Here is a 15,356-nt window from a genome sequence, read left to right as displayed (position 1 = left end):
AAGTCTGCATCTGCATCCAGTATTACAGTTACTGTAACAGGTGTAAGGTAAACCTTACTGGACACTTGTATTGCAATACAACCTTATAGGACGTAGTGACATTCACTTCCGCTCACTCAGGTATGATCAGGGAGGTGGACATTTCCTGGCAAGCAAATCTGTATTGCCGAATACAGCAGACTTTTAGGTAATTTATTAATGTTAGATGCATACTGTAATCAAAGTTACATCCTGCAGACAGTTTGAGCATATTTGTATCATCACACTGTTGATTTGGTTTGTTGTACAACTAAAATCAAAATAGTTGAAAATATGCTTTAAGCATATTTGCTGCTATTTTCAGATCTCTACACATGGCATAATTTGAAATCTGACAATCTGCACTTTCTTAATCTGTAAACAACACACACACACACACACACACACACACACACACACACACACACACACACACACACACACACACACACACACACACACACACACACACACACACACACACACACACACACACACACACACACACCAACAACAACAACAACAACAACAACAACAACAACAACAACAACAACAACAACTAAACAACAGTAAAAACTTTTACAAAAAGGCCTGAACAGCGACTGGAAATATGATGTATGATGTAATTACCAAGAGGAAACGCTAGAGGGAAGCCTAAACCTATACATGAATTTGAATGAACCTGCATGATTGCCAACAGGTGATAAGGACCAGTTCAACTTTATTAAATATTAATGTAGGCCTAATGGCTTGTCCTTCCTTGTCATTGGTCGAGGGGCAGTATGCAGCTGTGAGGAGCTCCTTCAGCAGGAAGGGGACAGAGTGACTGTGCTTAAGAAGTTTAACCCTCTGATTGGGATCAGAGGGTCGAAAACTTTAATACTAATAACTTTGTAGATTTTTTTTAATTATTACAAAAGCACTTTAGACCAATATATACTTTGGCATTTTGAAAATAGCCGATCTACAAGCTTGTGACGTGTTGTGAGCTTGTAGATCTGCTATTTTCAATGGATTTGTATACATTTGAAAACTTGTGAAATGGCACCTTCTGCATAATGAGTACTTGTACTTTTGGTACTTTAAGTACATTTTTATGCCACCATTTTTGTACTTTTACTCAAGTGCATTTTGAACACCGGACTTTTGATTATAACAATAGTATTTATACGTTGTGGTATAGTTACTTTTACTTAAGTAAAAAAAAATGTGAGTACTTCTTCCAACACTTCTGATGAATGAATAGCTTACTACTATTCAACAGGTGTTTATTATTTTTTTAAGCCTTGGTTAGCCGGCAGGTGGCGCTTTGAGCTTCTGAGTTATGCTGTGTGTGGTGTAACAATGAGGAGCCCCAACCCCCAGTTTCCATGTGTGTCAGTGTGTAGTGTGGTCTATGGACCATTTGAAGCTTCATACCTTGGATGCTGGGGTTTATATGGGAGGATAATTTCAACAGCTCGGCTAATATTCACAAATAATTTCCCTATATATTGTCTGATGTCCTCTGCATCACTCACAGAGTAACACGTTTTCTGTGGAATGCAGCAGGACAGGAGAATCTGTACCTAAAATACAGCATGGCTAGACAACTGGCCAGATATGTTCTTCTTCGGTGACGGTGACCTATATATCTATATAACAGATACAGCTATACTGTTGGTGTTGCAGCTTGGCAATATGGACCTCTTTGAGGCCTACGTGTTTTTCTATGACCTACATATTTAACAAGTGTGTAAGAAACTAGGTATATGTCTATTATGTGCACTGCTGCAAATTATTCTTCTTGCATTCTTTAAAAACTGCATTTGGGCAAGTTGTCTGCATTTTTTTTTTTTTTTCTAATCCTGATTTTTTTTTCTTTTATACATCAAATTTCCCCTTACCATAGAAATGGCTGAATGTCCAGTGGATAGCAATAGCATAATATATATATTAGCTCTGGCCCATCGCGTTAGAAGGAGAACTCCTTCTAACACGATGGACCAGAGCTACATACAGTATCTATATACTGTGTGTTGCAGCTATCTAATGTGCATGTTTGATTCAAAGACCCCTTCGGGGTGAATCTACATTATTAACACAGGCGATCGCACATTAACGTCGATCGCACATTATTAACAAATTAATATTCTTTTCAGCGTTTGCACAACGGTCGGCACCACGTCTCTCTCTCAGCTGTTGAACCCAACTAGTGTGTCATCTCATCTGGCTGCACAGTACAGTAACAGTAGTGGTGCCTCACTCACTGCCTCCTCCTCCATTGGTTCCACAAGACGGAAGGAGGGGGCTGGCTCATTATACGGATAGAAAAAAAAGTGTTCGCGCATGCTCCGTGGGTTGTTTTTCACCCAAAAAGCCGTCGCTTTAAGAGCGCCTCTCGCAGGGAGCGCAGCGTCTTTGACCGGAGACCCAACGCGAGAGAGACGAGACACTCGGGGCGGCTGTTATTCAGCCTTCCAGTGCGTCTCCAATGAACTGCACAAGAAGAGAAACCGTTTGATTGCCCTGGAACTGCTTATTTTTTTTTGCAGGGGCAAAAAGAAAAGAAAAAAAGGATACAGATCTAGTCAGTGTCTGAACAACACTGGCAATCTGTATTATTTTCTTATTTCTTAAATGAGATTATTTTTTATTACAAAGACTCTATTTTTTATTTCTTCTTACAGTCTCCTGTCGTAGGCTTTTGCCTTTTTGTTTTGTTTATTGCAACCATGGTGCTAGGAAAGGTGAAGAGCTTCACCGTGAGCTACGACTGTCTGAACGACAGCAACGTGCCGGTGTTCTCCAGCGGGGACTCGGTCTCGGGGCGGGTGGTGGTGGAGGTGACCGGGGAGATCCGCGTCAAGTCGCTCAAGATCCACGCGAAGGGCTTTGCGAAGGTCCGCTGGACCGAGTCCCGCAACGCGGGCTCCAACACCGCCTACACGCAGAACTACACCGAGGAAGTGGAGTACCTGAACCACAAGGACATCCTGATTGGACACGAGAGAGGTAAGAGAAGAAATTGATCATTAATTCAATATATTTTGTGTTTGCTTTTGATTGAAGATGATCGTTGGGGTCAGGTTGTTTTTTTGGCTGGTGCTTTTGTCTTGAGTGACTGAACTGAACACAACTGAAATGACAGGGTAGAAAAATGAAAGAAAAATGAAACAAATATGAAGATATCAACATTTTTAGTAGCCTATACAACAATTCTATTGAAGATGCTCTTTGTGGATGGATCGTTCATCGTTTGGGTCAGGTTCTTCTTGGCTGATGCTTTTGTCTTGAGTGACTGAACAACACGAATGAGATGACACTATGACAGGGTAGAAAAAAGAAAGATGTGAGGATTTCAACGTTAATGTTTTTTAGTAGCTTATATTTGAGCCTGTGGTCGTATTTGACAGGGGCTGTAGGCTACTGTAGAAGAAAAAAAAGATCCATCCCTTAGTTGTTTGTGTCACACAAACAGCCCTCGAATGAATGACAGCCAGAGAGAGAGCTGCTTGCCTCCACACATCATCACCACTTTTGTTTTTACCAAATTACCGAAAATACAACCATTACAGTACAATCTCTGAGGTTCCAACACTCTGCTCTCTAGGATTTATTAGAGGATTTCACGTGCAACATTTGCTGCATATTATGCTGGGTTGTTTGTTACAATGTAGCCCCTTTTTCTTAAGTTTCCACCCATTGTTCAAAGCGGTTCAATCCTGTTCAGACTCCGGACGGGAGGGGGAGGGGGGGCACGACGACTAGCCTGCTCCCTTGCTCTGCGCTGATTGGCTGAGGTGCTCGTGTGTCGCTGGCGACGTCATCCTCTTTGCAGAAAAGTGACAGAAGGCTCTGCAACTTTGCAAGATGCTGCTGTTGTTATCAAAGCCTGATTTATACAGGCCGTGGTCACTTTTACCCAACGCAACTTGTTCTACATCTGTTATTTGTGGCAAGCGACAACCGTCTAAGATGGCATATAAATACATCTTTAGGAAATACTATTTAATAGCCGCCCTAAAAAGCTGTATTAAATGCTCAACAGGCTTTGGTGGTCGACTTGGTTGTTAGATGCGTGCATCTGCGTAAAATGCGCACTTTCTTTTAGAGATGGTCTGAAATAGTGCGACTGTTGTAATTAATGATGATAGGTTGCATTGGCAGAAGTTATTGTCTGCAACGACTTGAGAAAATAGAATATTTTGCCTAATACATGCCCAGGTTTAATTCATGCACCCGGCGCGACACGATGCGTTTTAACGTATAAAGTAATAAAAGCTTGGATGTGTAACAGTATGCAAGACATTTGGGTTTATTTGGTGATAGAACGTCTCACGTGTGTGAATGAATGGGTTGGATTGTTCTGCGTTGCATGCTGCATTACACGCGTCAGGGGGGCCGTCCCTCCCTAGGCTTTGCCAGATTCTGTGAGAGAAACAAGCAACCAGGATCGAGGAAAACAAGCCCTAAATAAGCGACTAAATAGGCCATATGATCACTTTTTAAACCTATATGCATTGTCTATTTGAAAATAGCCAATCTACGAGCTCACAACGCGTCGCATCCGCTTGCAGATCTGCTATTTTCAAACACAATCTTGAAAACAATTGGAATATTTTTGGAACATGATTCAAACAACACAATCCACACATTATGTATGGGTGTCCCTGGAACAAAATATTTCCAGATAACATTAATTTGGGGGTCCTTGACATGAAAAATGTCAATGTCAATAAAAAAAATAAAGTAGAAACCTTGGAAGCGAGCCCAAATAAGCAAACTACACCTTAGAAATAATCCCCAAAAACCGCAACTACAACTACCAATATTTACAAGCCACAGAAAAAGAAGCCCAAAGTCGCTTATAATAAGCGGACATGGCAACAATGGGCTGAGCCTGCCAGTGAATGCGTAATGCGTAATGAATGCGTAATGAGGGAGAGAAGCTGCTCGCACCGGTTCAGGCCGGTCTCCTCCTGCTGGAGTCTGACTGACAGCCCCAGAGTTGTTTACAGGGTTGCCATGTTCGCTTATTATAAGCGTCTTTGGGCTTATTTTTCTGCAAAGTTCCTTATAAATATTGGTAGTTGCGGGTTGCAGTTTTTTTTGGGGCTTGTTTCTAAAGTGTATTTGCTTACTTGGGCTTGTTTCCTAATGTTGTTTAAACCAGTGGGTCTCAGCTTTTCAAGTCATGGACCCCCCCAGATTAATGTTTTGTCTGTGCCTGTGGACCCCCCATCTGAAAATATTTTTTTGCCAGGGACGAGGGACCCTCATACAAGATTTGTGTTGTTAAAATGTTTCAGGATTTTTATTTTCAAATAGCCAATGTGCTATGTTTAAAGGGCAAAGGGCTCGCTTCTTTTGGGCTTGTTTTCAAAGACCTGGTTGCTTGTGTCTAAAACCTGGCAACCCTGGTTGTTTACCACAAGAGAGCTCTCTGCTAAGGAGAGGAAGGGAGGGAGGGAGGGACTGCTGAGCTGGCAGAAAGTACAGCAGCCTTGCTGCCGGCTGTCCTGTCCGACCCTGATCTTTTATGCAGTTGTTGTTGCACTACTCTAGATGATTTGCCTTAAAAAAAAATGTTGATTATCCGTTGTCTTCATCAAATAAGATCTAGTGCGTAATTTTATGATGCGCAAGCACCCCCCCCCCCCCACAGTAAACTGAGAATAAGGGCTATTTTTAGAGGAGAAAATGCCCGTCTACTGTACCCCGACTAACAAAACACAATCATATAGTAGCATGAATAAAAAACTATTCACATTACCACATGGAATTCATATCGTTAGACATTCCTATTCTAAAACGGGTCTCTATATGGATGTTTGAGATACATGTATGTTCAGTGTACGTGTACAGTGTACAGTGTTTTTTTGTGTATGAAAAAAACACAGTTTTGTCATGGTTTATAATATTTCATAATCGGTCTCTTGCACTGAGTGATGTTGTAATGTTAATGCATGCTGATGCATGTTTAAGTCCATTTCTTTGTTTCAAACTAACACATGTGATAGTAGTACTAAAGTCCATTTATTATACTCTCTCTGTCTCCCCTGCCCTGTGTTGTTATGACTTTTCAGATGCCTTCGTAAAGAATATTACCCAGGTATGGTACACGCGTGTCTGGAACATTGTCCCTCTTTTCTTTCAGACGATGACAACTCTGAGGAGGGTCTCACCACTATCCATTCAGGAAGACATGAGTATGCATTCAGCCTCGAGCTTCCACAGACGTGAGTGTCTTTTTTCCACTGCGTTCATCATATTGAACAGTGAAAACGGGGGTAAAAAAAATACCATGTTAGTCTTGTATATTGTCACCAATGTCTATGGGGCAGGCTGTGTAGATCTTGTGAGCTAGAAGGGCACATTTTCATGATGATCTGTATTCACTACTGGCAACTTGAAACTGTATGCGATTCTCCCCCGACGATGGTTAAACTTGACCATTTATTTTTATTCCTCCTGTCCCGCAGACCTCTGGCTACCTCTTTTGAAGGGAAACATGGCAGCGTGCGTTACTGGGTAAAGGCAGAACTCCACAGGCCATGGCTCCTGCCCATGAAGACCAAGAAGGAATTCACCGTCTTCGAACACATCGACATCAACACTCCATTGCTTCTAGTGAGTTTCTCTCCCCCTTCTCTCTTTGTTTTTCTAAAAACTAATCTCTCTAAGACAGCCTTGTAGAGTCCTGTTATTGAGTGAGTTCTTCCTGTTGGCTCAGGTTTCTGAGAAGCAAGAGTATATTATTCTATGCACAAAAGTGTGATTCATCCAAGGCCGCAGTTTCCAAACAATATGGGTTGAATTTGGATTGAATTTGGAAAGAACTACCAATGTACTTCTTTACTGCTTGTTCCCAATTATGATGCATTATGCATTTGCTTGCAGCTAGTTTAGGCTGGCTATGTAATTGTAGGTGCGTGTCAGCAACTTGGTGGTACGTCATAAAAACAATTGCCATGGGCAAATGCAAGTATATGTTGAGATGAAAGCGCTAGTTTGGACTGATGTTGATGGATGTGTTAAATGCCAGCTTGATGATATATGTGATAATGTGGTAATGCGCGGAAACTAATTAGTGTTGCCATGAACACAAAATGATCTGCCTGGTTTTGAATGATATGCCCTCAGGCAAGGATATAGTTTGCACCAGTTTCTGTCAGGAGACCAAGGTTTCAACAGACAGTTTTATCCAGGAAAATAGTTTTGTTTTGTGAGTGTCGGAAAAAAAACTCTTGACTAACTTGTCTTTCATTTCCCTTTTTTGTGTGTTTTTCTCTGTAGTCACCGCAGGCAGGCACAAAAGACAAGACACTTTGCTGCTGGTTCTGCACCTCAGGTCCCATCTCCCTAAGTGCCAAAATCGAAAGGAAGGGATACACCCCCGGTAAGCCAAAAACCGTTGCTGCAGACTATTTGCAGTGAAATTGGAAACAGTACTATAGCCCCCCCAGCCGTCAGTAATCAATTTCGCAAGAATTATCACACTGATTACCGAAAGCTCTTACTTATAGATTACAAACTGAAGAAGGTTCAGTGTTGGCAGAAAAAGTTTGAAAACCCCCAGTAGAATTGACTGGACTTGAAATTAACCCCCCGCCTCTCTTTTCCGCTGCAGGAGAGTCGATTCAGATCTTCGCCGAGATTGAAAACTGCTCTTCCCGCATGGTGGTGCCAAAAGCGGCCATCTACCAGACCCAGACGTTCTATGCCAAAGGGAAGATGAAGGAGGTGAAGCAGCTGGTGGCCAACCTGCGCGGAGAGTCCCTGTCCTCGGGCAAAACGGAGACCTGGAGCGGCAAGATGCTCAAGATCCCGCCAGTCTCCCCCTCCATCCTGGACTGCAGCATCATCCGAGTGGAGTACTCCCTCATGGTGAGTGAGAATGACCGATGCCTCTCAACCACTTAAACCCTATATGTTGACCAGGTTCTCAAGGGCCTTATACTTAACACTAAATATCAAGTGCATTGTGAGCCTGTGGATCGGCTATTTCTGGCAGCTGCCCCCCCCCACCCCCCAGAATAGGGTTGCAAGTGGTTAATTATATTTTAAAAATGTCTATTTCGCCTTGCAGTATTTTGGTCATGTGCCTTGGTCTGTCGATGGCTAACTTGCACACAAGATCAAAACGTCATTAGAACTGACACTTCAGCCTGTATTAATTGAGTTAAACAGCAGCCAGGTTGCTCAATAATCGTTACCAGTGTAGGATCAATATTTCCTAGAGAGATTGGCGTCTCCGGGAGGTCTGACTCAGCCAACCTTGAACCAAAGCCTGGGATTGTACCAGGTGTTCTCTCTGCATGCACTGTTAAGAGGATTAGCCCAGGACATCTGAGGCAACACCTGCCTGGGAGGCGCTTATGACCCCTTTACCCTGTGAACTGACCATCCCAGACAACCGGCCCCGGGGCCTGGTACTACATGAGACTGACCCACATATTTACAGACCTGCCGCTGACCCACATTGGCTCTGGCGACTTTCAACATCATGTTATACAACTTTTAAGCCGTTTCACAAACCACTCGTGTTTGTTCGTTTCATGGGGTTTGGTGTCACTCCATGCCGGTGCTCTTGTTTCAGTTTGACCACAGCACATTTAGGCACCGTGTTTTCATCCCAACACCAGATGTTTAACAGACCCTAACCTCTCTCTCTCTCTCTCTCTCTCTCTCTCTCTCTCTCTGTGCAGGTATACGTGGACATCCCAGGGGCCATGAACCTGTCCCTTAACCTTCCCCTGGTCATCGGCACCATACCACTCCACCCCTTCGGCTCCCGCACCTCCAGCGTCAGCAGCCAGTGCAGTATGACCATGAGCTGGCTGGGCATGGCTCTGCCTGAGAGGCCTGAAGGTAAGCTCAGAACATAAACCACATACTCCACCCATGACCTTTTGTACAACCTGCTTTCAAAGGGGAGTAATTATGGGCCGCTTGATTCGAGTTCAGTGTTCTCTGGAATGCTAATCGCTGTGTCCGTCCCTCCTCCTCAGCCCCTCCAAGCTATGCAGAGATCGTGACGGAGGAACAGAGGCAGAGCCTTGAGGTTCCCTCAGCCCGCGAGGAGCTAGACGGTCCTCTCTTTGCCTACATCCATGAGTTCCGCTTCCAGCCCCCTCCTCTGTACTCTGAGGTGAGCAGCAATCATCAGTGCATCCTCTTTGGATGGGTAGCAAAATAACTTTGGTCCACATTTTTTGATCGAATTAAAAAGCAACATCCAGTGACTAAAGCCTCTCTTCTTTCTCTCTCTCTCTCTCTCTCTCTCTCTCTCTCTCTCTCTCTCTAGATCGATCCTAACCCAGACCATGCCATCCGTGCAGAGGAGCGCAGACCTGACACCTGTCCGTCTCGCTGAAGGAAACCCTGAACTTTTCCCCGAAGAACTCGGGGAGGAACTTGGGAAAACAAAAAACTTCCTCCAAGCTGCAAGGCTCGGCTTTGTTTATTTTTCCCCGGCGACAGCGCTTGCACTCCGCCGTCGACGTCGAGAGAAAACAAACAAACAGAATAACCAACAAACCAACCCACCGACTCACCGACCGACAAACAAACAAAAGACTTGAGGACGATGAGTTCGGTCGGGGGAAAAACTCCTCTCACTTCCCCTCAGTGGGGAGAGGAACAGGAAGTCACTACTTGGGAGGGGGTACCACATCTGCCTGTGGGGGGAGGGAGGGGGGGGGGGGGTTAAGGGCAGACAAACATGCATCCGATCTATGAGAGAAACCCCTCTGCAACAGCAACAGCCCTGGTGGTCATACTGATGATGATGATGGCGACGACGACTCATCAGGGCTCCATCTGTCCATCTTTCTTTTTTGTTTTATCCCTTGATTCTTCTTTACTCGTGGCACATAAAGGACATGGGCTCTTCACAGAAAGGGCAGGACTAATCATGTCCAGACCTGAGCAGAATCAAGACAAGAGAGAGACAGGGGAAAAATCGGCAACAACCACAATAACCTGATAACCACCATACTCGTTTAAGAATGAAAGCGCTGAGCGGCGTCAGTCAACAACGGAGCAAAGACTTGCCTCCTCCTGCCTCTTTTGGGATTTTTAGTTTTGCACCTTTTTATCCTTTGCTTGAGTTGTGTGGCTCCGTTTGACGAGAACTGAGAAAAGAAATCACTAATAGTTTGGTTTCAGCCTTGTATTGTGCGCTATATTAAAGAAACTGCAGGCTTAACTCCTTAGACTATCCGCACAACTGAGCAATGCAGAGAACAGCGTTTGATTTTTTTTTTGTTAAGAGAGAGAAATGGACAAGAACAATGCACTGATTTTGTTTTAAGCTGTTTTAAAGGTGATTTTCTTTTCTCCTCATGACATTTCCTGAATGACTTTTTTTTTTTTTTTCGTGACTAGACTGGACTTATATACAAACTTGCGGCACACTATTCCCACCCGGAAGCTCTTCTTATTTACAATGTCGCCTCCTCAGCTCAGACCCAAGTGTGGCTTCTTCCCTCCTGTTTAGCTGATCTCTTCTGCGTCTGTCATAGAACGTCTGTCTGTGTGTTCAGCTCAACATAGAACGCCTTTCAGCCAATGTGTGTCGTTTCTTTTTTTTTTTTCCCCCCCTTTTCTTTTTGCTTTGCGTTGAGGTTGCTCTGGGTTCAGGCTAGGAGGGTTGCAGTCTTTCTTTTTCCACTCAAATTGTACCCGCAAGAGAGACAAGTGTATGTGTGTGTGTGCGTGTGTGTGTGTGTGTGTGTGCGGTGTGCCAGCGTGGTTGTTTGTATATAACAGAAAGGGTGGGGTACATAAACAGAGGGACTCCCCTCACTTGGTTAGCTCGCTGCAGCCCCCCTATCCCCGATCTCAGGGTAACACTGGCTTACATAACTGCCTAAAAGAAAAAAAAAAGTACTGTCTCAGGTGGTCTTCTTACTTGCCAAACGGTTATGGGGGGGGGGGGGGGTAAATGTTATGGTTTTCTTTTAAATTGCACTGTTTAGAATAATGAAGAGTTTGTTAAAAAAAGAAAAAAAAGAAACAAAAAAAAAAGAACTTATACCAAACCGAGAGAGATGAGAAGTACATGAGAAGCAAGGCAGCTTTCTCAGATGAATGACATTCCCTTTTTGTCCTGCTGCAACTTGCCCAGTTCATCCAACCAACTGTTAGATTCACCAGACCAGTGAAGCCAAAATGCTAGGAATAAAAAAAAAAGAAAAGCTATACAAAAATGGGAGGACATTTTACGATCTTGCTTCTGCTACGGTAAAAAAAAAAGAAAAAGAAGAAGCAAGCCCCATCATCACCAGCGAATAGCTGGGGGACACTGCTGAACCTCTGTTCGACCCGGCCCCAGAACAAGTAGTGTTAGGTTGACACGGGTAATACATTGGTTTTCTAACTCGGTCAACGCAGAAAGACCGGCTGGAACAGTGGTTTAGCAGAGTCGGGAGGAGAAGAAGATATACGGAGAAGAAGCAGCACTTTGTTTTTATAAGAAAATGAGAAAAAGAAAAACTTAGCATTTCGCGGTGAAGGTCTGGAGAGGAAAACATTTGGTTGGGACCATGTTATTACTGAAGCGACATTTCAGGCAAGCAGTGTTGTATAGGACATGAAAACATTTAATCTTTTCAAGATTAGTGACTTTCTTTCTTTTTGTTTTTGTTTTTGGAAAGTTTACATTTTAACCGTAGCTGACGACGTGTGTGTGTGTGTGTGTGTGTGTGTGTGTGTGTGTGTGTGTGTGTGTGTGTGCGCGCGCGCGCGCGTGTGTGTGTGTGTGTGTGTGCACGCTCTTATCGAGATCCAGCTGACAACTTTATGACTGAACAGATTCTGACAGTAACCGACGCAACTGCAGATTATTGAAAAGATTACAAAAAAAAAAGAAAAAGTGATCTTATCTTAGTGGCCTTGACATAGAAAAGACCCTGACGGTGATAATATAACTTCATATTTCAGTGTCTGTGTTCTCTGTTCCCTTTAAAACTCTTCCTTCTCCTTTTTCTTTTCATCTATATCTAATAACTCTGTCCGTTTGAGATCTTTACATGTTTATTCAAAAGGGACAAAAAGGGAAGAGAAGACAATAAGTCCTTTTTTTTAAATAAAAACATAAAAATAATGCGAATGTTTTTCAAGACACGACGGTCCCTGGACAAAGCCTCTTTGATTGTGTGTTTAGTCCAAGGCAGATAAGAGCTCCCACTGGGCTGATTTATTTTATTTTGTTTTATTTCATGTACTTTTGGGCATTGATGTAGTTTTGCTTTACCAGGCCAGACGATGACAACAAAACACTTATTGAGTTGGAGTCGAGACCCTCTCAGTCTGGGTGGGGGGCCGGTGGCAGCTGTTGACCAGCCAACCCTTCCCCCCCCCTGCTTGAGAACCGCTTAGTTATCACAGAGCAGTAGACAAATCGCTTTATTCCGAGATGATGATAATGAAAAAAAAGATAAGACTTATCTCACACTCATATTTTGTTGTAATTATCATCCTTGTTTGGATTTTTTTTTGTCTTAGGGAATCTGCGTCAAGCTTAAATAATGATGAATGAATAAGCTCACACATTTTTTTTTGTTTCAGGTCGGTCAGTTCCATAGTCCATTCACTCTATGGGCCTCAGAATATAAGTCCGGTGTCAAACTTAAGCTAAAACTCCTGACTTATGATAAAAGGCAGAAACTAAAATGTTAAGGAAAAAGAACTAGGGAGTGGTGGGATCTGAAACGTTTTAGAAACAAAGTGCAATATTACTCATTTCAGTTTTCTTTATTCTCCATTTGTATGTCTCGTTTATTTTTCCTTTTATTTTGTCTTCAAGTTTTGCTGATCATGATGATGTATAGATATTGTACGAATATGTTATGAATGATTTTAACCTTTTGTCTAGTTCTTCCTTTTGAGTTGAATAAACCTTTGTTTTAATTGAAAAGTAACTGGCAATTTCCTTCTTTTCTGCATGAATACGCACAACAGTATGCATTAATGCATATATCATTTACAAATGAATTCCTCTATAAACACACTTTAGTGCAGGAACACTGCGATAGGCAGTTGAAACATGGGGGGAAAAGCAAATATGCTGTACAAACATGGTTTGAAAATTGGGTCATAGCACCTCTCTAGCTTGAAAGAAAACAAGCTGCCTCTCACCAGCTAAAAGGCCTCTTCTAATAACTAGTGCAACAGTGCTCCTAATGGTTATATGCACAATTGCACCTAACTTTGGCGCAGTCTGTTGCATGATTATGGAAGGCCCCACAGCAGGCTCATACCATACATACTATACTCAAAGCCCTGTTTGTGCTCTGTACTGGTACAGAGATAGTTTTTTGTAATTTAATTTCATTTCAAACCTTTATTTATACTTGAAGGGCATTGAGGTTGCCCTCATTTTCAGTGTCGTCGAGATACATCACAGTACAGTTTCATTTTCACATCAGTATTCATATCAATGATAACACAAAACAAAACAAATACAGAAAGTTCCCCCTATCGTGTGATATAACACAAATTTTAAAGCAGTTGCAGATACTTGTGGGTACCTGTCTGCAGTCAAAGATTTAAATTGACCATATGTTATGGGGGAACAGATCTTAAATTTAAGCTGTAGGTCATTGCAATGGGTATTGCAATAGGTATTGCAATGTAAAAAGGCAAGTTATCTTTCTTCACCAGATATCTTCATATCTGCACGTATCAAAACCGTAATAGCTCGTTTTGAGCAATGATTAAGGTGATGATAGAGGGTGAAATGAGTTGGCAGTGGGCAGTACTCCAGCTGACTCATCATCATGACACCCCTGTGAACGCAGAATGTCATTTATCAGATAGACTGCATACTGTTTTTCTTCCAGATTTAGTCACGATAAACACAGTCCTTAGCTACTTTTTCATTTTCTATAAAGAAGTGTTCGCTACAACGCTCCTCAGATGACAGTGAAGTCACAATGTAAGGACTTTTAAGACCTTTAAAATACCCCCAAAAAAGAGAGAAAAAATACTATTCAAAAAAGCTATACTATAAAAATGGTCAAACATTGACCAAATTGTCAAATAATATAAGAAAGAGGTTCACGACGCGAGACGTTGTGAGATTGTAGATCAGCTATTTTCACAATATTTATCTGTGGAACCAAGTCAAACTAAATGTTATGCCTCAACTCCTACAATTCCAAGCATGTCAGGGTGGGGGTGTCCCCAGTTCAAATATCATTATGTTTGGGGGTCCCCAGTTCAAATATCATTATGTTTGGGGGTCCCCAGTTCAAATATCATTATTTTGGGGGGTCCCCAGTTCAAATATCGGTATTTTGGGGGGGTCACGGCCTGAAAAAGGTTGAGAACAGCTGCAGTATAACCTACGTACCACTTCCATTCCATTCAGAGTATTTGCCATTGTTTAAGATGTGTGTCAGTTTTCGGTTTCATAGCCAGATTGTTATCCTTTTCTTTTCTTTTCCGTTTTTGCAGAGCAGAAATATTTTTAGGTCACATTCATTCACTTTCTATACCTGCTTGAACCAATTCAGGATAACTGGGGGGGGGGGGGGGGCAGGGCGAGGGCTGGGCAATACAGTATATGGATATCCACATGGCTATAAGCCCCTATAGGCCCTAGAGACGCCAGTGATGGATGAGGTACTCACAATTCTTTACTTAAGTCAAAGTATCAATACCACAATGTGAGAAAATAGTCTGTTACTTAAGTAAAAGTTCGGTATTCAACATTTACCTGAGTAAAAGTACAAAAGCATTGGCATCAAAATGTACTTAAAGTACCAAAAGTAAAAAAAGTACTCATGGTGGAGAATGTCACCATTTCACAAGTTTTAAAAATGCACAAAAATCGTTTGAAAATAGCAGATCGACACGTTGTGGGCTTGTAAGATGTAGCAGATCTACAAGCTCATAGCGCTATGAGCTTGTAGATCTGCTATTTTTGAAAAACCTAGAAAAAGTTTGCAAATCTTTGAATATTTATATTTTTTAAAGCGAAAATTAACTGATATCTTTGCTTCTGGGGGTCCCTGGCACAAAACATTTTCAAATGGGGGTCCGCGGCCAAATGTATATCAATTTAGGGGTCCGCGGCATGAAAAAGGTTGAAAGCCACTGCTTTACACCACTGAGAGACACCCTGGACAAGTCACCAGTCCATCACATTGTCTGTGGGCTGTGTGGGAGGAACCAAGTCCCACAACACAGGGAGGAGAATGCCCGGGGCCGGGGTCGGGACTGTGGGCTGATGGGAAGGGAGGGTGGGGTGGGAAGTTAAGGTTGAGTTATAGTTGCGACGCCGGTCTCGCACAGCTGATCTACAAGCAGTGGTGGAAAAAGTTTTACAATAAGTAAAAGTATCAATA

General features: G+C 42.6%; 1 protein-coding gene across 2 annotated transcripts; it reads left to right on the top strand.

The window, feature by feature from the left end:
- Positions 1 to 2,413: 2,413 nt before the first annotated feature.
- Positions 2,414 to 12,926, top strand: arrdc3a (arrestin domain containing 3a). Of its 2 annotated transcripts, none has more exons than XM_084054508.1 (8): positions 2,414 to 3,012; positions 6,158 to 6,239; positions 6,483 to 6,630; positions 7,297 to 7,399; positions 7,631 to 7,887; positions 8,709 to 8,871; positions 9,012 to 9,151; positions 9,308 to 12,926. In XM_084054508.1, the coding sequence occupies exons 1-8, from the start codon at positions 2,733 to 2,735 to the stop codon at positions 9,374 to 9,376; spliced, it is 1,242 nt and encodes a 413-aa protein (XP_083910634.1). In that variant the 5' UTR covers positions 2,414 to 2,732; the 3' UTR covers positions 9,377 to 12,926. The 2 variants fall into 2 exon arrangements, with proteins under 2 accessions (XP_083910634.1, XP_083910635.1); XM_084054509.1 differs by having other exon boundaries at positions 2,882 to 3,012; positions 6,087 to 6,239.
- The last annotated feature ends 2,430 nt before the right edge of the window (positions 12,927 to 15,356 follow it).

The sequence above is a fragment of the Gymnoscopelus microlampas genome (genome assembly GCF_963454915.1).
Source record: "Gymnoscopelus microlampas genome assembly, chromosome: 4".
NCBI classification, from domain to species: domain Eukaryota; kingdom Metazoa; phylum Chordata; class Actinopteri; order Myctophiformes; family Myctophidae; genus Gymnoscopelus; species Gymnoscopelus microlampas.
Note: the sequence above shows the minus strand (reverse complement) of the source record. Positions and strands in the feature narration are given on the sequence as shown.